The sequence below is a fragment of the Ailuropoda melanoleuca genome, chromosome 1, assembly GCF_002007445.2.
Source record: "Ailuropoda melanoleuca isolate Jingjing chromosome 1, ASM200744v2, whole genome shotgun sequence".
NCBI classification, from domain to species: Eukaryota; Metazoa; Chordata; class Mammalia; order Carnivora; family Ursidae; genus Ailuropoda; species Ailuropoda melanoleuca.
Genome location: NC_048218.1, coordinates 203,772,603 through 203,799,940, shown reverse-complemented (window position 1 = coordinate 203,799,940; position 27,338 = coordinate 203,772,603). Strand labels below are relative to the sequence as shown.

At 36.9% G+C, this 27,338-nt stretch overlaps 1 protein-coding gene across 1 annotated transcript in view; it reads right to left on the bottom strand.

Moving 5' to 3' along the window:
• Window positions 1-27,338, bottom strand: part of CNTNAP2 (contactin associated protein 2) — a 1,777,718-nt gene that overhangs the window by 1,299,296 nt on the left and 451,084 nt on the right. Inside the window, exon 2 of the mRNA XM_034648877.1 lies at window positions 8,546-8,656. Within this exon, the coding sequence (XP_034504768.1) occupies window positions 8,546-8,656 (111 nt within the window). The remainder of the gene's footprint in view (window positions 1-8,545; window positions 8,657-27,338) is intronic.

Sequence of the window (27,338 nt, the reverse complement as noted above, 5' to 3'; positions counted from 1 at the left end):
ATATTGTGTGTAAAGGAAAATTACAAAGAATTTATTACAAAAATATATTATAAGTATCTGAATTGATTAGTCACAATTTCCCATTCTTTAAGACAATCGGCTATTAATATTGTGACAAAGGAGGGTGTTAGAGAATTAATATCCCAGGGCCATTTCAAAGATGGTAGCAGTGGTTACTTTAATAATAACTGTTTATTCCACCTCATGATTCTCTTATTGGCACATTTTTTTTAAAAAGATTTATTTATTTACTTGAGAGAGAGAGAGAAGAGGGGCAGAGAGAGGGAATCTTCAAGCAGACTCCCCTCTGAGCACAGAGCCCGATGAAGGGCTCGATCCCACGACCCATGAGATCATGACCTGACCTGAAACCAACAGTTGGACGCTTAACAGGTTGAGCCACCCAGGCGCCCCTCAGTGGCATATTTTAAGATATTTGCTACAAACATAGTAAACTAGAAACTTCCTAAAAATAATTAACTAAAAAATTGTTCCTCTCAAATGCCCCAAGTCTAAAAACTCCCTCTCTCCAATTAATTCTACAAAAATCATATCCATCATACTATTATCAAAGAGCCTTTAAAAGTAGTAATTGCACAAAGATAGTAGTGAACCCATGGGACACATCTGTCCTTCTAAGTATATTAAGCAAACCCTGTTTAAAACCCATGATGTGTAGACTGTTTGGTTAGATTTTAAAAAAGCATTTCCCAAAGTGAATGTGTATTCTGCTGGACCCAAAGATGCAGCAGGGCAAGGAAGTTCTCTCTGATTCCCCTAGAGAGGACCCCAGAATACAAGGATTTGCCTGGAGGATTTTATTGTGAAAATGAGCGTATATGTGTGTGTTCATAGCACATATTAACATCACACATCTCGGGAAACAGTGTTCTAGGGAAAATGCTACAAAACCCAGCATGGATTTCTATAGGGAACATAAAAGAAGGTATTAAAATTCCAACGATATAAAATATGATGCCACAGCAGAAACATAGCAATATTATTTGCAAATTAAAAAGGCATGTCTAAACAAATTTATGAGTCATTCCCTGGTGACTATGCTTTCAGCATTCTATCATTTTTAACAAGTGTCAATGATACAAATGTATCCTGTATTACACACTGAAATTTTTAAAGCTCCCACTAAAGCCCAAATTTTGATTTATATTGGAGAATTAAAGTAAAAAGAATAAATTAAAACTTACAATGCTAGTTAGAAGGTAACTCTCATTCAACCAGAAGAGCGAATACAAAGACCTACTGATGACTTTAGAAAAAATCATTTTAAAAAAATAGCCAGAATTTCTTGGGCGGAGGAGGGAAAATATTTGTTATTCTCCCTAATGTCTAGAACAATTATTTTTGGCTTTCCTGAGGATAGTAGAGTTAATAAATATTATATTGGATGCTATGCAATCTAATTCAAATGATATAAAAATAATCAGAACAAAATAACACAAATCACTGGCATAAATTCACTTGAAATGGAAGGAGCTTAAGGAGAAGAGAGTTGGGGAGTATTTAAGTTAATGTAAACAGAGTCTGATTTTGCAAAACTTATTAAAATTGTTTAAAATATTCTTTTATTAATCTTTCAACTATTACGATATTTTTCTTAGATGATGGTAGGGGAAATACATACACACGTCGGTAAATACGCAAATTCCAGCAATCACTTTGGAGGGAGGTGTTGCTTTTGTAATGACAAGAGTAATGTATTTACTTGCTTTGAAATACTAGTATCTGCATTGTTGCCTTTGGGAGTTGAGGGTAATTGGTGGGAAAGAGAGTAACATTTCATTGCAACACAGATTGTGCAGACTTTCATTTAATCTTCACAACAGGTCTGTTATACTGTATAGTTGATTCCATTCTAAAATATAAATAGGGGGCCCACACTTGCAAGATTACCCTGGTGTAATTATTAATAGAATCTTGCACTGTCAAAGTTCCTGATTTGGATGAGAGGTTGTATAGTAAACATTGAAATTAGGAAGCCGAGATGCAGAGAAATTGATAATTGACTAATCCCATGCTCATCCTTGGTTGATTCCATATTGGAATCTAGTTACGCATGAATACAAGTCATTCTCTCTTCACTGTTCAGCACTGCATCAGAGCCGGCAAAGTCAGCAGGTGTTTTCAGGGGAGTAATTCAAAGATGAAGAAGTATGGCCAATCCAAATAGGAATGGCAAATATTCTAAAGTGCTACATTAGAAAATCAGTCCTCAAGATTTTCCTGCTCCCAAGGATCTGCTCTTAAGGGCAAATTCCCCTGGAAGAAAGAACACTTACAAATACCGAATTCATACTGAAGTAATAATGAATGATCATTGAATGGGAAAAGGAGCAGATTAAGAGAAACAGTAAGTGGTAGAGGCTGGAGAAGACAAAGAGGGGAAATGTTGGAATGGAATCTGCCAAAACACAGAAGTTCAGCGGGGTTCGGGGGAGGCCTGGGTGGCTCAGTCAGTTAAGCATCTGCCTTCAGCTCAGGTCATGATCTCAGGGTCCTAGGATCAAGCCCCAAGTCGGGCTCCCAACTCAGCAGGGAGTCTGCTTGTCCCTCTTCCTCTGCTCCTCCCCCCTACTCATGCATGCTCTCTCTCTCAAATAAATAAATAATATCTTAAAATAGTTCAACAATGGGGAACTCAGTCTATTTCATAATTTAAGCCTTGATGTTACAGCGTAAGGGAAGAGCTTCCTAATAAAGGTTAAGAATGCTGCCAGAAGGGGGCAGTATGGAACAGGAATGGGTCAGGGACTGGAGCTACCAGAGGAGGAATTACTGACACAAAGAGGGACAATGTCCTCCCGGAAGCATTGTGATTGCTTTCCCAGCTTGTAGTGTATCAGTTACTGTTTAATTAGTAGTGACAGATCCTTTGAATATTTCAAGCAGAGCAGGCAAGAAAAGAAAGCAGAGGGAGAAGAGTTATTTTACAAATGTAACTCAGGCACAGGAGATTGAGGGTGCAATAAAGGGGAGAAAAGTGTCTTTCCCAGAAGCAGGAAAGACCTCTGAAGAGCACAGTGACGTATGATTATTTGCTGAGCCACGCAGGAGCCTGAAAGAGGTGTTCCAACATGTGTAAGTATGGAAGTGTAAGCAGAGGAGGTTGGTATTATGCTAATCACTAAAGCTCCCTCTTGGCCAACGGGAGGCAGAAAATGATCAGGGCCATGATTTGACCAAGCCGTGTTCTCAAGGCATGGTGGCAATAATTAACGTCAGTGGTGTCTTTAAAGGGAAGGTAAAGACTGTAGTTCTTTTTAAGATACACATGTGGACATTAAGAGATCTGTTCCAGTAGTCTTTCCAGATGTCTATTATACACATATTCCCCCCAGAAGTGATTATCAATTATGTGGCTTACAAATGCAATCTGTTCTCCCTGCTGGAAGAAATAAAGAGTAAATATCCTCAAAACAACACCACCACAACACCTCTCTGCCCTTTGGTTTAATAGAGAAGATGACAGGTTCCTAAAATGGAAGGAATAGCCAGGAAGCAAATCTTTGAAAGAAGTCTCTGAAGAGCATCAAGTATTGAAGGATCCACTGAGGAAATGTAAATGGTAAGACAGTGAAAAGACAGAAAAGTATTCAAGACCCACATCACTCAAGAAACTCTGAGCTTCCATGCCTGGATTGCTCTGGCTATAAGCATAAATCAAACTTGGCTTATGTCTTCCAGCTCTTTTTAGGTTCTATCTTTAGGCTAATTCCAGCACAGCACCAATATTGCTTCATCTGGCAAAATCGAGCATGAAGAGCTCTAATCTGTGGCCAGTGGAGGGAGAAGAGGACCATGTGACAGAATGATGACCCCGTGGGGCAGGAGAAAGAGGATGAACTAGAAAGTTGAAAAGTCTGGGGGAAGAAATGATTGGCATCTCTAACTTAGCATTCTATCTAACAAGGTTGTTGTCAAGATCAACGGAGATTTAGAACATCTTATAATCTGTAAAATGCTATATAAATGTAAGGCAGTATTTTCCACACATGGGACTCGAGAAGGTTTAATATCTTTGCTAACCTTTGGAAAGATTAACCCATGTAATTGCTATTGACTTGGAATGACACAAGAATGGGACGCCTTTAGTGAATTAAGAACAGGGAGATAAATCCAGAAGATAGATCACTGAGGGTTGGTATTTTTGTAAAACAAACAAGCAAAAACAAAACCCATAAAGCAGTAGTAGGCTCCAGAAGACATCACAGAATTATATGTGGATTTTCCACGTAAGCATCACATTTCTCCCCAGTTTTGTCATAAATTGGCCCCTGACATCAAGGTTGTAGCAGATGGATTTATACTGTGGGGAACCCAAAAACTAAACTCATTTTTTTAAATACATGTCAATCTGTCATCTGAATGTATATTTGCATTATAATCTGATTTTCTATGTATTCAAAAACTCAATCTCTCCAAAATGTATTTGAGGAATATCATTTAAATAAATGATAAAACTTGAAGCAATGTTAATCAACATAATACTCAAATGAGTTTGTTCTTTTCTGTATTTGTATAATTGGCAAGTTATATTATTTTATCCTTCTCTGTTAGTACATGATCTTCTTGCTTTCAGATGCTTATATAGTGTATGCGTATGATGATTCTTGCCAATAGTGAAGTAAGAAAATATATATCCAGCAAGATATATATATAAAATAGATACATAAATGTATAAATATATATAAATATATAAATGTACATAAATATATAGATATATGAAAATAGATTTATATATTTTATATAAATACATATATTTTTTATTTTTATATAAATACATATAAAGATATATATCTTTATATCTATAAATATATATTAAAAAGATATATATATTTTTTTATTTACTCCCTTTGGAATTCTCTGTTGCCTTTATCTATCTTTGAGAAGTGTAATGTTTTGCTGCACTAACAAAACATCTATTCTTAATGTGGGTTATTAGCCATTTATACCTTAGTATGAATTTCAATTAACATGGCTCCTCTCCCAAGAACATTTGCATATGAACTTTATTAGGGTAAAAAAAGTTCTGTTTATTATGAAAATAACCATATGTAGATTTCTTTTTTTTTCCTTTTTTTTTTTTCTTGTAGAGGAGATAACCTTCCTCTCTGATGCTTGCTACCTTGACCCAACTGAGGTCATCAACTAGGGTTAAGGCTAGCCCTGCACAGGGGGGGGTCTTATATATACCTTCAGAGGTAGAGCGGCACGAGGAGTGGAGATATAACCAGTTTGTGACAGTCCTGAACAGTCAGGTAGATAGTATGTGATGGAGCAGGGGAGGAAGTTATATGCAAACATACACAGGATACCACTGATAAGCAAAAGGGGTCTTTGGGGGCCAAAAAGTAAGTAACTCAAGCCCCGGAATGACAAATGTTGATAAAATGGGCGATAAGCAAGTGTAAATCTATAACTACAGCACAGACAATGCTTCCTCCCAGAGAACTAGTACATCATGCCTTCATCCCAATGCGTGACAATGTATTGTATCAATAGCCAAACAGAGATAAGCTGTTGGTCAAACCACTAGAAAACCATAAATTTTGTTTATAGTCTTTTGCTTTTGAAATAACTTTCTTTTTGGAAATACACTGGGTCTATAAATCTATCTACACAAATATGTAGGTATAAACATTTACATTCTATAAACTAGAGAAACCTATTATTAAAAGAGTAAAGACATTCTTCAAATCCCACCCTCCAGGTTAAAAAAAAAAAAGTTAACTTTTAGAAGTTTAATTTCAGATACTTCACTCTACATATGAGTAGATAAATAGATAAATAGCTCTAAATAATTCAAAGTGGCATCTTGTACCATTTTAAAACAAACATAAAACATTTTAATAAAACTACTTGCATAAGAACAAAAACAACAAAAGAAACTACGGAGGTTTCTTCATAAGAGACATAGTTTCCTAAAAAAAAATTAAAGACAACATAAATTTGCATTTAAAGTTACAGTGTCTGGTGGCCTCCTGTTCCGAAAGATTAGGGGAAAAAGGCATACATTTTTTTTAATTTCCATAATTTGGTATTTTTACATTCTCACATCTATAAAATTTATACTCTGTTCTACATCTGTAGTTCCTAAATTGTTTATTTATGGTCTATACTTAAATGGATTCACTGCTCAGTACCAGGCATTTGACCATGGTTTCTCTATTCTTTTTATTTCACACATTTCATTGTTGATTATATTGTATCATTTGTGTTCCCATAGAGGTTATATGCTTGAAGCAAGCTGACTTGCCCAGATTCTCTGGGTATAAAATTCATCAGTCATATTTTCCTATGAAACTTTCTAAGGAAATATTCTATGACTCTTCTCTCATTAAAGTTGATCTCTCAATGTCAGGACTTCCTTTACGGAATATTATATCCCCTTGACATCTAGGAATATATGTATCATTTCTTTTGTCTTGTATAGTTTGCTCCAGATTGGCTGTCCTAACGTCATAATTATTATTGGGGTATGGCCAGTTCCTTGTTTCACGACTTTCTACCTATATTTTGTGTTTTTAGTGGCTTATATAGAAAAGGAATGAATTAAAATTCTCTTTACTTTGACATCTTCAAGCAAAATTTTGATAACTTATACTAACTCACCAACTCTGTCATGACCATAACATGACAAATATCATATTATAAAAAGAGCAGCCACATAGATACAGAGAACAGACTGGTGGCTCCCAGAGGGGGTTCCCAGTGAAGTGGGTGAAAAAGGTCAAAAGGTATCAATTTCCCGTTATAAAAGAAGCCATATAGCTAACAATACTGTACTACATATTCAAAAGTCGCTAACAGATCTTAAGAGTCCACATCACAAGAAAAAAAATTGTAACTATGCATAGAGAGAGATGTGAACTAGACTTATTACTACATATTCGAAAGTCGCTAATAGATCTTAAGAGTCCACATCACAAGAAAAAAAATTGTAACTATGCATGGAGAGAGATGTGAACTAGACTTATTGTGGTGATCATTTTGCAATATATATAAAATCATTATACTGTGTACCTGAAACTAATGTTACATACCAATTATACCAGAATTTTAAAAAGAGGAAAATGAACTGCAGAAAAAGAGCAGCTAATTAATACTACTTTAAAATCAAAACAGTATATATTTTAAAATTTGTATTCCTTAGCATGGAGGACATTAGGAGAAGGAAGCGAAAAATGAAGGGGAGTGGAAATCAGAAGGGGAGATGAACCATGAGAGACTATGGCCTACAGGAAACAAAATGAGGGTTTCAGAGGGGAGGGGGTGGGGGGATGGGCTAACTGGGTGGTGAGTATTAAGGAGGGCACATATTGCATAGAGCACTGGGTGTTGTACGCAAACAATGAATCATGGAACACTACATCAAAAAATAATGATGTACTGTATGCTAATATAATAAAATTTTTAAAAATTTGTATTCCTCCACTTTTGCCTGTGTATCTGTCTTTCACCAAGTCTTTCACTAATTAAGGTGTCTTCATACACCTGTGAATTTCTGTATATATCATTCTACACTTTTCTTACCTATTTTCTTCTCCCTTTTGGTCTTTCTGAATCTCTGTGATATCTTTTCTCCCTTTTCACATGTCATTTTTTCTTCCTTCTCTTTCTTTTTATCTCCTCTTTTGGGTTTTCTCCTGTTCTTTTTTTTTTCTTTACTTTTTCTTCTTTATGTTTTTTTCCTCTGTCTCTCCTTCCCTCCCTCCTATACTTTCTTCCTTCTATCTATATTTTTTCCTTGAATTGGCTGTGATGTGAGTTCTGTATTTCCAGTTTTACTGAAGACAAATTATGGTCCTTGTGGGTTGATTCATATTTATCCAAGACAATATTTTTTTCTTTTCTTTTTAAGTTGTCATTCATTGTTATTTATATCAGTGTTCCTTTGAAGCAAGAAAGTTTTTAAGTTTCTGTCCTTAATCATTTTCTTTTATTCTCTGTGGATTGCTGCCCACTTTGAAACTACCATTTACTAATTAATATTACTACTTTAAAATCCAAACCTCAAAGTTTAGTTGCAAATGTACAACTATTTTTTACAATGGCTTTAATAACAAAATTATATTCTCAGCACTGGGGGCAGAAATTACCAAGGATAACTTTTTTATTCTATATTTACAATAGATATTGTTTATATGTTATTAAAAACAAAAAATAAAGTAGTAAATACAGAGTATTTTCTCATTCACTGTATACATATTTGAAATCAATTCATTTAACTTTTTAAAAATGATTTTCTGATTAACAAGAACTCCTTAAGTCAGAATTTTTATATTGTTTGGAATTCATTATCATGTACAACTCCAAAAATTCTTCCTCTTTAATTTACCATCACTTACTTCCAGCCCAAACTTGCCTACATCACTCCCTGATAGTGACTACAAAAGAGGTTTATCATAACTATGAGGTGTCTGCTAATCGCTATTGTACAATAAAATGTATTTTAGAAATGCAGTTTTAAATATAACGTGTTCTCGTTTAACACATTTACTGACAAAGGAAATAAAGTGTTCCTTACCCCCTCGCTTGTTGATCTTGGCATAGCCCGGAGAATAGCTCCCAGACATGGAGGATGAGCTGCTGAAAGCTACATGGGGGAGTCCAGACACAAGTGGCTCATCACATTTTTCTGAAAAGAAAAGAAAAGAGAAAAGAGAAAGATTAAATATTTTAAAATAATGACTGGTATGTTTTAGTTAAAATAATTGTTGAATACAGTACAAATGTCAAAGTCTATGATACAACATTAAGCAAATGATCAGAATTTAGACAATTCAACTGTGATAATTTAAACTCCTGCTTTTTAAGAGTTGTAGCTATGACAAAATGCTTTATGCTGAAGGGCCTCAATGCAGACCTGCTAAGAATCATGAGGAAAGGTGGTGGTGTTTATTTAACAGGCTTTGGAAAAGCCGGCATCCTCTGGAAATCCTCAGGGATTTATTCATCATAGGGGTAGGGGATTAGAAACATTGATTAGAGGGGCGCCTGGGTGGCACCGCGGTTAAGCGTCTGCCTTCCGCTCAGGGCATGATCCCGGCGTTATGGGATCGAGCCCCACATCAGGCTCCTCTGCTATGAGCCTGCTTCTTCCTCTCCCACTCCCCATGCTTGTGTTCCCTCTCTCGCTTGGTGTCTCTATCTCTGTCAAATAAATAAATAAAAATCTTAAAAAAAAAAACCCACCCTTAACAACAAAAAAAAAAAGAAACATTGATTAGAAACACAGAAATTGGAGGAGAGAGACTAGGAGGAATCCTCCCAAAGCTAAGAAAGCCTAAAAAATAGGGGTCAGTAAGGGAGAACAAGAACAATCACCACTCTGAAAAGTACTGCCATCTGAAAAATTAACCAGTTCCCATCATTCTCGACCAACCAACTGCATTGGAACCAGATGATCCCTTGATTCCATTCTTCACTTGGCTTCAATGGCCATTAAGTTTCTGTGTTTCCTCCTTCCTCACTACTGCTTACTCTGATTCCTTCAATGGATCTCTCTCATTTTCCTAATGTCTAAATGTTAAAGTGCTCAGGACTCAACTCTTAGATTTCTTCTGGGTCCACGCATGCTCTCTGGGAAACTGCATCAGGAGTTGTGTGTTCTCATTCTGGAATATCCCAAATCCTACACCCTCACATCACCTGTCCAAGTGGCCACCAATGATCACCTGTGGAAGACTGAATAGTCTTCCTCCTTCCTCCCTTGCTTTTCTATCATTCTGCCCACATCAGCCTAAGGGATGCTTACAAATATAAGTGGGCAGGTGGCTCCTATGCTCACGATATCCACTGGCTCCTGCTCTCAATCATTCAGAATAAAGTCTGTAGCCCTCCAATGGCCCACGGTGGCCACCGGACTGGTCATATCTCTCTCCAATATCCTTGTCCATTGTTGTCCACCACTAGAGCCCTCTCCCTCTTACTGCAACATCAGCCAACTCCTGCCATGGCCTTCGAGATTACTCTTCCAGCTACCTCAAGGCTCTTCCCTCTGGTCTCTGCTCAAAGTCACCTTCGCTGGGGCAGACAGGCTTCTCCAGTCCACCCAGCTAAGCGAGCACGATACTACTATCACTCTCAGTCCCCACTTCTGGTTTTCTTTTCCCTCATAGCACTCAGAGACCCCTGGCATGTATGTTTTTACTCATTTGTTTGGTTTCCTTTCTCTCGCACTAGAATGGATGCTCTATGGGAATCAAGTTTTTGATAGTTTCCTTAATGCTTACTCTCTAGTGATGGGAACCATACCCAGCACTTGGCACACACTCTAAAAACATTCATAGAATGAATGAATGAATGAATGAGAAAAAGAACAAATGAAACCTGACAGGTGCACAGTCCCAAAACACAGTGCCGAACTACAAGATGGCACACCACCTATTGTTACAGAGGAGGTCTTCAATCCTCCACAGATGTTTACACATGCTCAGTACTGTTGAGTAAGAGAGTTACACTACATATTCTAGAACGCTTTCTACCTCAGCTATTTATAAATGGAAGAAAAATTAAGCAACAGAAGGAATGAACTAGTTTTCTTGAAAAGTCACTCAAGTAAAGTCCCCAGTGATACTGGGGAAATGAATTATTATTCATTATCTCACCACTCAAGTGTGTACAAATCCGAAGTTAAAAATGAACATATCCATCCTCGTTAAATATAGTTAGATTTCTTATTTTTCTTAGTTATACAGCAAGTACCTCTGGGAAATATGGCATCTGCGTATGAATATATTTCCCAGAAAGCTAAATGTAAAAGGATGAAAAGATGAACATAAAATTTATTTTTAAGGGATCAATTCATGAAGTGAGAATCTGCAGTGAAGGATTTTGTCTTAATTGTTAAAAATCTTTACTATTCAAGTTAGCTGCCAGTAAAAACAAATATAAAATCTTGATTTCTTAAGTGCTGACTCTTCTAAATCTAACTTTTAATAACCTTTTGATGAAAGTTCTGCATTTACTTGGAATGATCATTAGTTCCAAATTTCCCATTTTATTAGGAATGTGCTAACTTGCGTTCGCGAATGCAGTAGATGATAGTGACAATATTCCTGTCGTGAAATCTATGTTTTAGTGGGAACTAAAAACTAACTAAAGCAAGAGCAAAGAGGTAAAAGCAAAATAGTGAATTTATAGTATGATACGGTGAAAAATACTACAGACACATTAAATATGAAAGAAGGGGCTGCTGTTTGGGGGATAAGGTAGAGATAGAGAATGGCTATTTTTTGCTGCTTTGTCAAGGAAAGTCTCTTGCATTAGGGGACATCTGAATAGTTATCTGAAGGAAATGAGGTGAGCTCTGTTAGAAATCAATAAGATCCCATGGGCAGAAGCATTTTCCAGTCTATAAACCTTCTCAATAGGGCAAGCTTATGCCTGACAATGAGTGACTCATTTTCCAAAACTGAACATTCAATGCATATATAGTGTTACATCGAAAGTAATTAAAATGAAGTTGATGAATAATTGATTAAATGATCCATTAGCTAGTTTAAATTTAGAACTTAAATATAGCATGTATAAAACCTAAACATAGCTTATCCTTATTATATCTAAACATGTTGTACTTCCAAAACCAACTGATCATCTTCAGATTGAATTTTAAATTTTTTGTTAAGAAATCATATAAATCAGGGGCGCCTGGGTGGCACAGCGGTTAAGTGTCTGCCTTCAGCTCAGGGCGTGATCCCGGCATTCTGGGATCGAGCCCCACATCAGGCTCTTCTGCCTGTGAGCCTGCTTTTTCCTCTCCCACTCTCCCTGCTTGTGTTCCTTCTCTCGCTGGCTGTCTCTATCTCTGTCGAATAAATAAATAAAATCTTTTAAAAAAATCATATAAATCAGAATAACAAAATTATAATAAAATTGGGATCAGATAAGCTAGAGCATATAAGAAATTTTTTGTGTGTTTTTTTTTAAAGTGGTCACAAAATTATTAGCAGAATTAAACATTGGCTATATTACATCCTTCTAAATTGAGATACATAATCCATAACCACATATTTAAGTAAGAAAAAATGCTACGTGTACTGTATGTTCTCCTGGAAGACTTTAATCACAAACAAATATTTATTGAGATCTTACTCTGTGCCTTGTACTGTTCTAGCTACTTTGGGCAATTAAAAAAATAACCCATTTCCCCATGAGTCCAATAATATATAGACCCACATAAAGTAATTAGACATGAAATAAGAAGATAATATCAAACAGTTTGTAATTCAGTGCTGAACAAAATAAAATCAAATACTGAAAATAATAGATACATTTAAAATGCAGGGCTGTTGTTTAGTGAGTTGCTAGTTACTACTGGCTCCAACATAAATGTGTGACTTTGAGTATGTAACTTAACCCACTTTCTACAGATGACTCACTCATAATAGGAGCACATTAGCTAACCTTCTCTCAAGCTCTAAAAACTCCAAGCATTGTCAAGTACAGGAGCCAATGCACTATGCCCTAGAGGCCAAAATGTGGCCCCCAGTTTGCTTTTGTAAATAAAGTTTTATTGGAACACAGCCATGCTCCCTCATTTATGTATTATCTATGGCTGTTTTCAAATACACAGCAGAATGTTACAAAAAGAGACCATATAAGCTCTAAAGCTAAAATATTTGCTATCTGACATTTTACAGAAAAATTTTTCCAACCTCTGCTCTAATATGACAAATATTCCAGGTATCCACAAAGAAGAATGAATAATCATCACTTATGGTATCAGGTAACATATAAACAATGAACATGACCCTAAGAATTGAGGGAATATAAACAGGTGGAAAGAGGGCTAAGAACATTCTAGAAAGAGGGAACAGCTCACTCAAGCAAAATTACAGAGACCACAATGGGTATCAAATTTCCCAACATGGTTGTAGCAGCATGCTGTGCACATACATATTGCATGCTGACTCCTGGGATGAACTAGCCATTTTTATTTCCAACCGTAATAATGGTTATTACGCATTATATATTCCAGAGAGTCAGCTTGCTTGTGTTAGAACATGTGTCAATATTCTGCAGACATTAATATTAGTAAACCAGGCAAACTCCTGGAGTAAGAATTTTTATAGAGGAGGAGAAGGACAAGGAGGAGGTGTAGAGACAGACAGAGAGAGATAGAGAAGTGAGAGAGAGAGAGAGACGGAGACTGCTAACATTTGAAATAATTCAAGATTGTATTTTCCCATAGTGGGATGTCTTCCAAGACTACGGCCACACAACTACGGCAAATATTTGGTCTCCAGTGTACTTCCCTTCCAGGGAATCTTGGATGAAAACTAAAGAAGCAGATGGGCCTTGAGTTTTATTTTCACACAATTTCAATCAATCAGGAGTCAGACTAACTGTAAGAATTCTGTACTAATTCAAGCTGGAACAGAGGAGATTATTGACAAATAAGGATGACACGGCTGTTGCCCTTCACCTAAGACAACCTGGCTGAGAGGGACCTAAGACAACCTGGCTGAGAGGGGTCTCTGTCAGCAAAGGGATAGGGGGCAGGAATTTACAAGGTCAAAGAACTTTAGAATGCCTGCAATTAACATTAAATATGGCATTCAAAGGTATCTCTGATTAAAAATAATGTTGGAGGGGCGCCTGGGTGGCTCAGTGGTTAAGCATCTGCCTTCAGCTCAGGGCATGATCCCAGAGTCCTGGGACCAAGCCCCACATCAGGCTCCTCCACTGGGAGCCTGATTCTTCCTCTCCCACTCCCCCTGCCTGTGTTCCCTCTCTTAGTGGCTGTCTCTCTCTCTGTCAAATAAATAAATAAAATCTTTAATAATAATAATAATAATGTTAGAGAATTTTCACCACATACTGTCTTTTAAATATATGTTTTCTATCACACATTTGGAAACGTAAGCCTGACACACAGGAAACAAGAAGAACAAAGGACTCCAGAACGAGTCAGTGCTCTCAGGACAGCAATTCTAGCAACATCCTCATTCATGCTTTACTAGAAAAGCCACTGTGAAAGGCACATTCTCAGGTCTCTTTATGTCCTGTGCCTTCAATTCCTAACTTTTGAAGCCGGAGCTACCTTCCCTCTACCTGCATGTTGACCCTGCCTCAGGTTTTATGACCCCTCCTCTCCATAGTTAGGACAAATTTAAGAGGCCAGAGCTCCCTCTGACCTCCTATCTTTCCAATCAATAGGCTCCTGCCTTGCTCCTGATGGCCAAACTACATTGACTTACAAGTTGGGTCATTGTGATTTTTACCCTCACTGGCCATTCCGTCATATCTCAGTTCCACCCAGAGACGTTCTGTCTCTCTGCAGTTCATTTCCGGGCCCCGAGTCCCATCTCAGGGCTCCAGGACTGCATCTTGCCTCCTGCTCCTAAATTTCCTTACGCCCTGTCTGCTCACCCACATGCCTGACTATTGCCAATTATTTTATTCACCTGCCTGAGAATGCCACTACCTGTGAATCCTCCTAAAGGTTATTGTGTCCAACCCACTGCTCACTATGTTATCCCCTGGTTCCATTTGCCTGACTTACCAGACATTGCTTCAAAGACAGTGGGAAATGCCCTGAACAAATAAAGCATTGTTTCTCATCTAGCCTAATGGACAGTTTCAGGATTTGCAGGAAAAGGAGACTGAAGTCTTGATTCAGGTGTTTCTAGAGTCATCACCAAGGTCCGTCTAGCCCCTTTTGGTCTTCATGAACTCTAAGTAGCATCACTTGCCTCACTCTGACCAAGGGAAGACTTGGGTGGGATCTAGCATCTCCAGAGGTCAGACACTTGATTCCCAAGATTGTGATTGCTTTTTCTCATTCCCTCTTCAATAAAGAAAGAAAGGGAGAAAGAAGAAAAGAAAGACAGAGAGGAAAGAAGGAAGGGGGGAGGGAGGAAAGGCACAGCAGGAACAATAACCTTACAATGTTTCTTTACAGCTGTGGCAGACACACTATTTTTATTTCCCATAAATTTGGGCAGCTGATTACAGAAATATTTTGTTTTGATGCACTTGGAAGCATGGTGCTTTGTCTCTCATCAGCATGCATTACTTGAATAGTCACTATATTTTTCACCTCGGAATTTTGCTAACTTTAGCATTCTGTTAAAAACCAAAAACAAACTTAGATCCTTCCATATGTCATCTGTGGAAATCTCATACCCCGATTACTTCTCTTTATAGAAAGGGTGTTATCATATCTGGAGGCTAAACTTCATTTAACTTTAACAATTTATATTATGTAATATTCAAATATTGAGTTACTTCTTTAAAAACATATGGAAAGTATGGGAAATAAAAATACAACGTTCTCTTTCAGTATTTTTTTTTTGTAAAATTATCTTTACATAGTTGAGGTCCACTGTTTTTTAACTTACCATCTACTACATATTTTCTTAGGATAGTTGTGACTTTCAGAGATATTCTGAGGTTGAGGTTTCCCTAATACTAGCACAGGAGACAGAACATGTTCTGCACAGACAAAAGAACTAGATTTTATCTCTAAGCCATGAATTTGAAGGACTTAATTTAATTTTATCTTACCCACAGTCTCCTCAGTTTTTCCATTATTTCAAAAGTTCTTTCCCAGTTCTGAATCAGTTGTCCCATGATTTTCAAATCATAGCAATAGAAAATAAGCAGTTTAAAAATCAGTGTCATAGGAGTATACTAGAAAAATATTCGCTTTTCCTTTGGGCAAAAACACCATTGACTCTAACTCATCTCTTATTTTATATATCTTTGCTTAAATCATATTGTCTTTCTTTCTTTTTTCTTTCTCTCTCTCTCTCTCTTTTTTTTTTTTTTTTTTTTTTTACAGTTCATGAACTGCTTTGTATACCTCTTGCTCGAGCTTATTTTCCTGATCCTGTTTTGTTTTCAAAGGAACGGAAGATTCTTGGTATTTCTAACATAACACTCTCATCCTGTATCATTGAAAATCTATTGTGATGAGTATTTGTTTATATTTTGATCTCCTTGCTACACGCTGGTCTCTTCTGAAAGGAAGGGGACTTGTTTACATTTTCCATGTGTTGAATACAGAGCACATAGTGGGCATTCTTCAAAACTTTGACAGATATTGAACACAATCAGTATGATAACTTATGACATGAATAAATTCAATCAAATTAGATCAAATTTATTTCCTTTTCCCTTTTGTAGGTCCAATAGCTGCGCTCAGAAAAAAATTTTAAAGTGGGAAAGCTAGAACATCAGTCACGTTTGCAAGAATCATTGTTGTAAATCAAATTGGAAATTGTCTGGTCTGCATGTACCAAGGGCGAATTACTTTGAGACTTGTAGTTCAAATTTTGCTGGACATTTAACAGCTGCAGCATATTTCTGACAGATGGTATAACAGATGAATCAGTTTCAAATTATCTCCTGAACTGTTATACACTAGAAAAAATAGATTTGTGAGGCTTTTTAAAAAATAACTTAAATTTTTGTCTCCTCTGAATTGATCTTGTAATTTTATAGAAATAAGTCCTATCACACAAAACAATAAAAATCCAATTTTACCCTTTGTGTAGTCTAGAGAAGTTTTTGAAAATTTAATTCATGCTACTTCATGCAAAACGCTGAAATGTATTTAAAAATAGAATCAACCGTTTGCCCTAGAACCAGGCGGAGGTTGTCATCTCTAAAACAATGGTTACAGTGGCCTTTCTTTTTTTAACTCAAGTTCTACAGTCTCATAAGAAGGCAGAGCTACCTTACACTTTTAATAAACTGACAACATCGAACAGTGTCAAGGTCAATTGCAACATGACTAAATGAACTTGAGCACTCTTAAAGCTTTCATTGACAATCTTCCTATGGATGAGGCTCTTTGGATTGGGATTTGTTGGTCCACTGGCAAGTGTCTCATTTTTTGACTCTTTCGTTTCATTAACTGGTTAATTCAAAAAGACAGTGTTTAACAATAAGATGCAATGTACTTATTGACAACCAAGTCTATCTCCTAGAGTAATTAACCACTTTTACTTTTAACTAATTGACTGGAGTACTATAGATAAACATCCTCCAGTGTTCCTGGCTCAAGTCACTTCCGATTAGATCATGCACTCAACTGGTACGAAGTGAACAGTGGAGCACCAGAGAGCCAAGCGAAGCTTAGAAGTTTTAACTAATTGACAAACACTCCGGTAGATTCAGTTAAGGAAACGTAGGCTACGGAATGGCGTTTGTAATATAATACTAATTTTATGAAGTCTATCCTTATAGATGAATAAATGGCTAAAAGAATATATAAACCAAAATGTCAACCATGATGTCACATTGGTTATTGATAATCGTAAGTTTTATTTTCCTCTATGTTTCCTACTTTTTTGAAATGTTCTTCAATTAATGTGCCCTGATATTATAATAAGATATGAAAAATGACTAGTAGTAAGGATAACTGCCCAGTGATGATGAGTGCAAAGAAGATATGCTTCATTTGTTCATCTAACAATTATTTGAGGGCCCACAGTAGGGATACAACAGGAAGCAACACAGAGTTTTATATTATAATAAATAATAAATTTAAAAATTCATGGTATGTAAGCTACTGATAATTATTATGGGGGAAACAGAGCAGGGAAGGAAGACAAGGCACCTGTTGGGTGCTGGGTGGGCAGATGAGTGTCCTTTACATTAGAAGTCCAAGAAGACCTCATTAATAAGATCATTTTTAGCAGAAAGGTCATGGAGAAGAGGGAACAAGCCATATTGTATTATCTGCTATCTGTGGAATGGTAATTCCAGGTCAAGAAACCAAGTGACGAAGCCCAGAAACAGGAGCAGGCTAAGCACGTGCAAAGACCTCAGGGAGCCAGCCCTGGGTGGATGAAGCAGGAGGAGCACGGAGTAAACAGAGTGGAAGAGGTCAGGAAGGTGCAGAGTGGAAGGGGGAGGGCTGGGTGTCTAGGGCCTTGGAGGGGATTGTAAGCCATAGGGCTTTAGTGACATTCAAAGATTGGAAGCCCTTGACAGCAGAAAATGTGATATTTTACTAAATTCATTATGAAGGAAGTGCAAATTTAATGTAAATGGTGTTGTTTTTCTTTTTAAGATATTTTTAGAGCAATTTTAGATTTAGAGTAAAATTGAGAGGAAGGGTCAGAGATGTGCCATATATTCTGTCCTCCTACACATACACAGCTGCCTCACCAGAATGTGACTTTTTTGTCATTGTTGTTGTTTTTAACCACAACGAACCTATGTTAACACATCATAATCACCCAAAGTCCATAGTTTACTTGAGGAGTCACTCTTGTTGTTATACATTCTAAGGGTTTGGAGAAAGTATAATGACATGTGTCCATCAACACAGGGTATTTTCACTGCCCTGAAAGTCCTCTGGGCTTTGCCTGTTCACGTCCCCACCCTCACCATGACCACCCCAGATCTTTTTACTGTTTTCACGGTTTTGTTTTTTTTCCACAGTGTCATATACTCGGAATCCTATAACACATAGCCTTTTCATATTGGCTTCTTTCACTTAGTAATCTGCATTTAAGGTTCCTATGTCTTTTCATGGCTTGATGGCTCATACCTTTCTGGTGTTAAACAACCTTCCATTGTCTCGATGTATGCCAGTTTCTTATCCATGTGCCTACTGAAGGAAATCTTGATTGCTTACAAGTTTTAACAGTACACATAAGGCTGTTGTGAACATTCATGTGCAGGTGTTTTTAAGGGGTAAGGACATTTTGAAATTTTAATATTTAAAAAAATATAGGACGATAAGAAAAAATTGACTATTTGAAACTTAAAATGGAAGAGAAGAGCATTCCAGGCAATAGAATCAGTACCACAAAAAGGCTAAGTATGGGGAGGTATGGTGTCTTCAAGAAGGAATGGGACACAAACAAACAGCATCCTTGGAAACAAAACAAAAGAACAACTTGTAGTCGCCTAACTTGTTCTTCTCCCAATTTCCTCTTGGATAATTTATGAGGTCTTAAATCAAATGCCAGAAGAGACCTCTGACTCTACCACCCCCTACACTAAATTCAGCCTACTTCCCTTCTTCCTAAGAGAACCAACGCACTCCCTTTCCTCTGTAGCAACTAAGATGAAGAGTAATTGTGCACTTACTTGTTTAATGTGTGACTCTGCCATGACTTGTTCTCCCCATTAGGGTGGAGCCCAAGGTTGTTTTCTTCACTTCTGTACACCCACCGCACTGGCAGTGACTGGTGCCCATAATGAATGAACAGTGGATGGGTACAGAGGGCAGCAATCACTGAATTTACAGAGGGGTTATCTGAATAGGGAGGTTAAGGCCAGATTGTGTTAAAAACATCTTATTTGGTCATTTCTGTTTTGCGCGTTCTCAATTATTCTTTAAAAAAAAGATTTATTTATTTGACAGAGAGAGCGAGAGAGAGAGTGAGCACAAGCCGGGGGAGCAGCAGGCAGAGGGAAAGGCAGAAGCAAGCTCCCTGCTAAACAGAGAGCCCGACTTGGGGCTCAATCCCAGGACCCTGGGATCATGACCAGAGCCAAAGCAAATGCTAACTTACTGAGCCACTCAGGCACCCCTCAATTATTCTTTCAATAAATGTTTATTGGATGCCCATTAGAATCTAGAAATCTTATATCCCAAACTTCACAGGCTAATGAATGCCAAGCTATCAATGTGGATTATATTCTGTAGGCCTTTAGAAACCACTGAAATGGTTTGCTTATTAGAGTAGTGCTGCAATATAATCATATCTGTATTTTAGGAAAAAAAACAAAAAACAAAAAACCTTTGGCAGCCGGGTGAAGTTGTCGTTGGAGGTGTGTTCTGTAAACAATGAGAGTATCACAGCAGTGTAAGTTAGAAGTTGTACAGAGGTGAACAAAGCCAGTGGAGTGGGTTTATAAGAAGGAAAAGGTACAAAAGATGCTTTGGAAGATGGCCAAATGTGTTTTTCAAAAGGATGTGTGAGATACTAGACAGAAGAGAGGCAAAAATTACTGAGATTTCTTACGTAGGTGACAGTGGAGTGTGAAATTCATTTGTTGAGATTTTAATATATGGTATTGGACCCATTTGCTGTACTCGTTTATTAAAACAGGATGTTTGAGTCAATTTAAAAGCATATGCCAAGATTAATATCTTCACGCTCAATTGATTTCACACTTTTAACTAAAATTACCAGTCACAGGTTCTACAAGTAATTTGTTGAAATAAGAAAGTTGCTTTACACAGAAAGTTAAGAATGTGGCTCCTGTAAAGTAAGACGTTTGCCTTCTATAAGACAAAACTACCCAGTGCTGCTTTTTCCATCTATATATTAAATTGCAAAACTTTGTCTCTTTCGCTGTCACACTTTGCTACTGATTGAGATCTCTCTAGCATGCATAGCTCCACTAATGGTGTTCTGTTAACTGGGTACCTTTTATTATAATGGTAAACTGGAAAAGGAAGATCTCTGTGTGCTAATGCCTATCCATCTCCAATTTCTGGGGGACCTTGCTCTCATCTTTTTTTTTTCTTCTCCTTATAACATTTTTTTATCTTCTTTCTAATTCCTCTGGCTTTAAGCACATGCAAACTTTCCTATTTCAGGAAGAAATACTAGAGAACAAAGTGGTGGTTACCATAGGGGAAATGGGGGGATGGGTGAAATAGGGGATGGGGATTAAAGAGTACACTTATTGCAATGAAAAAATAATTTTAAAGAAGAAAAAAAGGAAGAATTTTTTTTTTTTTTTTTTTTTATGTTACTGCTGACCCTTCCTCTCAGAGCTGGCCCCCTGAATGAGAGCTCTGTACTCCACCATGAAGGAAATGTCCTGGAAACGTGGGGCAAATCTAAAGGCAAAAGTGTATTGTGCTGATTTCCAGGAATATATTCTAATCCAAGGAAAGTTTCTTGCTTTGATATATATTTTTGGATAACATTTAAATTCTAAACAAAATCATTGTTTCAGAAGGATTCTATGAAAAGGCAAAAGCCACACCAAACTAAATGAGTATAGAAACAAAATAACTCTTTTCAAATACATGTACATGTGCACTCACTTTCTTATTTTTTATTTTATTTTATTTACTTGAGAGAGGGAGAGAGAGTGGGAGAGTGCAGAGGGAGAAGCAGACTCCACACTGAGCAGGGAGCCCGATGCGGGGCTTGGTCCCAGGACCTGAGCCAAAGGCAGACGCTTAACCGACTGAGCCACCCAGGTGCCCCTGCACTCACTTTAGATAGAAAGAAGATCAGGAAGGAAGATTGCCTGGATCTTTTGTTGCCACTATTCCCGGTAATGAAGGGCAACGGGTAGTGCTATTTCAGTAGGAATACCTCCAGCAGAAGGTTTTTGAGCTAGACAGGGACTAAAACGGAACTCAGGTCTTAGATGAGTAAGGACGGGAAATAATCCAGTAGAGAAAACTCAGGTCCAAAAGGAAGGATCAAAAAGCAAGCAGCCAGGGACCAGAACACAGGAGATCAACACCTCAGCCAGACTGCTGAGAACCTGTCCTGAGGGAGCTTCCTCCTGCCTCTGGCTTTTTATGCAGCCTGGTGGGCATGAGAAGAGAAATTCTACAATCTCAAGAATTTTCAACAGTTAGGAGAAAATCTTATGCCCTCCAAAGAAAGGAGAAAAGAGAGACCATAACCAAGGAAAGGCACAGAAATGAGACTAATTAGAGGTTAAAAAAAGTGTGTTTGATTAATAAGCCAGGTGTGTTTCGGCAAGCAGTAAGAAACGGATTCAAAGTAGCAGTGTGTTGAGACTTGAAAACTAAGCAGATAATTTTCAATCTCCTACAGAAGGGAATTGGGAACAATTAAAGGTTTCTGAACAGAGAAATTACAGTGTAAAAGTGCAGGAAAAGTTACAGAAAATAACACTCTTTGTTTTTTAAGCTTCCTTAGAGAAGGAGATTCCCGGAGAATGAATTCCAGATGGGAAAAGAAAATGCATCTCGAGAAAACAATGTAATCAGAAATAAATGGGAGAGGGAGACAGAGCCACAGAATTCTGCATTGCTGGAGTTCACAGAACTATGGAGAGATGGAGAAAGTTGTTGGTTTTACATTTTGAAATAAGAAACAGAGCCATAGCAGTGAAAAATAAATGAGACATATATATTCATGACCATCATGATAGAGAGTTGGCTGCAGTCTTTTGGAAACAATCGCATTGTTTTCCCAACACACCTACATTTTTATAGAAGCTGGCCTCCAAATCTGATTTAGAAAACTCCAGTTCCAATCTCTATTCACTCCTCACCTCTCCTGAGCAAAGCACATATTCATGTTGAATCTCAGTGTCTCCATCTGTGAAGTAGGAACATTGGACATAAATCCTCACAGTCCCTTTCGGGGTCTACATTCTTGGATTCTGTGATGCCATAAGATGCTCACGACAGTACAAAATTTTAAAAAGCCATCCTGTCGCTTACTATCAAACAGGTTATATAGAGAGATTATTATATAAAGAAATCAAATACATTTCAAGAAAATTACCAAACAGATCATGAATGCTGGTATAAATCTATAGCAAAGCACTAACAGAAAATTAGTTTGTTCCTTTCCCTCTCTCTTCAGGCTGGAAGCACTTATGGTGACCCAGATGAATCGTCATAAGTAACACATAATGACACAGCATTCCTTTGTCAGTAAAGCCCAGGACACGCTGCCAGTTCTGCTCATTTGAACATATCCAGCTTCTCAAGAAACTGACATCCATTTACTTCTATCTTCACAGCACATGTGGTTCATTGTCTTGTTTTATCATCACAATGTTCTTTTTCATGAGAAATAGAGATGCAAAGGGATCTGAATTACTGACTGAAATGCTCACACTGAGGAACTTTCTATTACCTAGCCTCAAAAGGAATTTTGCTTTAGGATTACTTTATTCGATCACGTTGTTACACGGAGTAGATGAACTGTGGGGTAGATCTGAAATGACCGGAAGCCAATGCCCTGTGACCTATATTTAGGAAGCAGTTCTGTAAAATTAATATTTTTAAACTAGATTAAACATTTGCTCTATAAATACTATAACAGTGTTTTTACATAAACATTTATAAATAAAATAATATCTATGTAACACAAGTTTAGTGATATTTAAAAATATTTCTGTTTTCATTTTAAAATGTTCCTTACATTGTAGCTTTAGAATTCAAATATGCCAAGAATAGGGAAAGATCCACACACTTGGCATTCAGGGTCAGTTCCCCCACAGGTGCATCTGGTCTACCTCCCAGACTTACATATTCTTGGATGCAGCTTTTCACACTTTACAACTTCCAGTTTAGCTTTGGTAAAATAGTAATTAAATAAAAGTTAATAAAGTTTTACTCTGCCTCAGTAGGTGGGTTATATATACCGATGAGTTTTGGGAAGTGAGGGAGTGGGGCAGATAATAAATATCTCTTGCTGGATGGGATTTTAGAGTCTAGAAAGGTCTATAACAAGAACAGATACCTACCATACAGTAAGTAAGTGTTGAAATAGAGATCTAATGCTCAAAAGAAAGTGATATGGCCCCCCAGGGGGAGAATAATTAATACTGCCTGGAAGATTATATTTTCAAGCATATCTCTATGTTAATGGAGAGTTCCATGAAATGATGTAAAATAAAATGCTTTTTAAACTGAAAAGACTTGACAAATATTAGCTTCTTTCTAATATAATTTAAAAAACAAAACCAGAGTTAACGATTGGATATTTTTCAGATTTCTTATGCTGAGTTCATCCTAAAACATGAAGCATTATCAGGTATACAAAAATATACAATTAGGGTTTTTTTTGTAGTTGAAAATATTTCATTATTTCTCTCATGCCTTTGTCTAAACCAATGGATTAGATCACAATATTCTTTTCATCTATTTTTTTCATAGAAAATCCACTTAGATTTGAGAATTCCAAATTGAGGTTTAATGTGGGGAAAAAGTACACATCAATCAGTGATGTCAAGAGAATCCCACTCGCTGTCTAATTTCTATTCACATTCATAATCATTTTTAGCTTTACTACGTATATATTCTATTGTTAGAAATGCACCACCATAAGGCAACTAAACCTGTTATGGAACCAAAGCAGCCTATCTGCACTGGAGACCCCACAGAACTAAGAATTTCTTCTGTAGTAACTGCAGGAATATCTATAACAGAGGCACCTATAAATAGCACTGTGTTATTTGAATGCCTCAATAAATCAGTTGGCAGACCTGCTCTGTACACTGTTACATTTCCTTGATATACTTTCTGCCTCTATGTCACAAGGTAACCTAAAAAGACTTGAATTATGTGTTTGCTATTAGTTCATTGCTTGACATTCCATATTTCTTATTGTTCAGAACATAAGAATATGCACGTTTATACATCTTTTCTAAGTTCCACTTATTGGTTAGTGTTATTTGAAATATAATATGAAAATGCACTTGACAAGTTACCCTGGAGGTGACACAGCAATTTGCAGAGAAGTATGAACATCATGTATTCATGGCAGAGCAATGTTCCCTTTTTGATTTGAGTTTTCTAATATCTTCAAATGCCACTGTACACCAATAACAATTTATTTTTTGGTGGCACAATTGGTCATGTGGAAAATATTTTTCCTGGATTTAAAAGAGCACATATATTCACACATATACTTTTCAGTCGGCCCTTGTTCAAAATATAATTTCATGTAGACTGCAGACATCCTGGACTGTGTCTCATTCATCTCAGGGTTCATGCCCAGCAAAATCCCTGACACAACACCAAGGCTAGATATGTGTTTGTTGAATGATTAAACATGTCTCCTGATTCCTCTCTTAGGATCACAGCTTGTGGGGTTTATGGACACAAACCCCAATTCCAGCTTCAACTGCAACAAACCCCAGAAGTGCTGAGTTCCCCCCAATTCCAGGAGAATGCCACCTCCAAATACTGCAGGAGATTGTCTTCTGGGGTTTACTCCTTCTATAAACTGGCTATACACTCCAGATATTGTGGAGGTAACAGTATCTCTGAGAAATACGAATTTTGTTTTCTTCTGACATAGACGCAAATTTAATGTGAGCTGCAGCATTTTGTTTTTGTTGAGAATAATCCTTTACTTTAAGATGATTAGGGTAACTTTTGAGGGAGGAAAAGAAAAATAATTTTGAGAATATGATATGTGGTTTCCTCAAAGTTGTGCTTCTTAGGAACACATCACCTAAAAAAGTCTTTCTTTCTATCCAGAACTACAGGAGTGGAATAAATAGCCTCTCCTTGTTGACCCCTGCCTACACCTGCCACACTTGTTACCCAAGAATTCCGAAGAGACCTGCAGAGATACTGTTTGACTCTATGTCACAGCAGTAGAACTGTCACGTAGAGATATCTTGGTCAAGGTCAGCATAACTATCGTGGCAAGATTCAGTAAAAAAAGAAAGAAACTAACAACCCACATTATTTAATTTTTTTTCTCAGTCAATAAAAGCTGTGACAGGGTGTGTGCAAGTTAAATGGTAGAGAGATGACACACATTTTCATTCCTATTTTCAAGGATAGCAAAGATCGCAAGGAAAGGATACATCAAAATGCATTTAACTGACATCCTGTTTTCCTCTTGGAGGGGAAAAACGTTTTACCTTGCATTCTTATTTTATTGCTCACTGTAGGCTTAACTCTACATGTTAACACATCTATTTGTCTCAGAGTTTTATCCATTTTCCTTAAGAATTTGATACCTACTAAAATTAAAATGATTCTGGAGAAACAGCATTGGAAGGTGTTATCAGGTCCTGGGAAAGGCTTTGAATACAAGTTTTCATGGGTGCTGGGGTAAGCGTGGAAAAAAGAACATGAAAATATGAGACATTAAACTTCAGGGACAATAAAATTAGGGTCTTGGTTAGAAGCAGGAAAGCCAATATTACTACAGTACTAGTTTGCCTTGGACTCGATCTGCCCGCACATAATTTATCTATATGTCCACGAAACATCAGGAATAGGCATAACTGGCATTTTTCTCACATAAATATCGAGAAATGAATTGTTAAGATTATATTGTATTTTAAAGATCTTTAAAGAATTTTCATAAAGATTCAAAACATCCAAATCTACATGGAATTTCCCCCTATATCCTACCCACCCCTCGCACAACTTCTCAGTATTATAGATAAATTTCAAAGTATAACCAGATGGGAAACTGATGACTGAGAAAAATTCGGGAGAGCTGACAAATAAATGTTCTAAAAGATGGAAACTTGATAAACGTGGGTGAAACTGGTGTGAGTATCAAGACAATATTCTCTTAAAACATTTAGAGAGAGATCAATTTCTACTTGTATATCCTCTAAGGAATCTATGTTGCTTTCATAATGAGCAAGAGTTGAAATTCAGCATGATTTTCTATGCGCTTTGATATTTTTGGGGTCTGAATTATATACAGTTGAGTCTAGAATGTTGGAAGTCAGATCATTCCAATAACTGTGTGATAATTCTTTGTAACGTGTCAGTATCTTCTGGTACATGAGCGTCTAAAAACTGACTCCTAAATTCTATGGAGCAACATAAGTAGGCCAGCATGGAAAACATGCAATTGAATCAGATACTGATCATTCTCACGTGTTTTTAAATTATATGGAATTTAAAAATTTACAATAACATAAAGGAGCAATAATATGCTTTTAAAATGAACGGCAAACAGGTGATACATCAGGAGACTTCACCTGATCTATTTTTCATTCTTGAGTCATGACTGGACATAAAGAAGGATGTATCAATATGTATCCTGGAAAGTTTTTGAAAATAATAGACATAAGTAGAAATTTTATAATGTGTCCTTTTTGGGGAGAATTTCTATATGTTGTTTTAATTGCAAGTTCGTATACACATACCCCAGGGCCCCCAGGTTTCCTATTTTCCCGAGCAATCATGTTCATCTCTTCAAGCTGCTTCTTTTGGAATGTACCTCTGTTTCTTTCATTAAATCACACGCTTGTTTTTTTATTTCCTAATTTTTCAGTTTTAAGTGTCTATGGACGTCCCACTATGAAAGATGAAGGTTTCCTTCTCATTCAGCACTTCATCCCACCATATACAGGCATATTCTTTCTCCCCACCCCTTCCACCTTACTGATGTAGTTTATCAAACCTCCCCTTGGATCGCCATGCCATATTTACGTCATTATGACTATGTAAGTACCATTCACAGCTGAGCCAAGTACTTACGCTATAATAACTATTCCTTTTTTGCATAACTTCTATTTTTTCTATTGATAATGTTTCTTTCTTTTTAAATTAACATACAGTTACAGAAATCATAATGTCCTTACTGAAAAGAAACTATCTTGTATTACCTAACAATGCCCCCAACTATTTTGAGTACATGACGGTGGAATTTATACAGATCTACTTGACCAAGATGAAGGCATGTGAT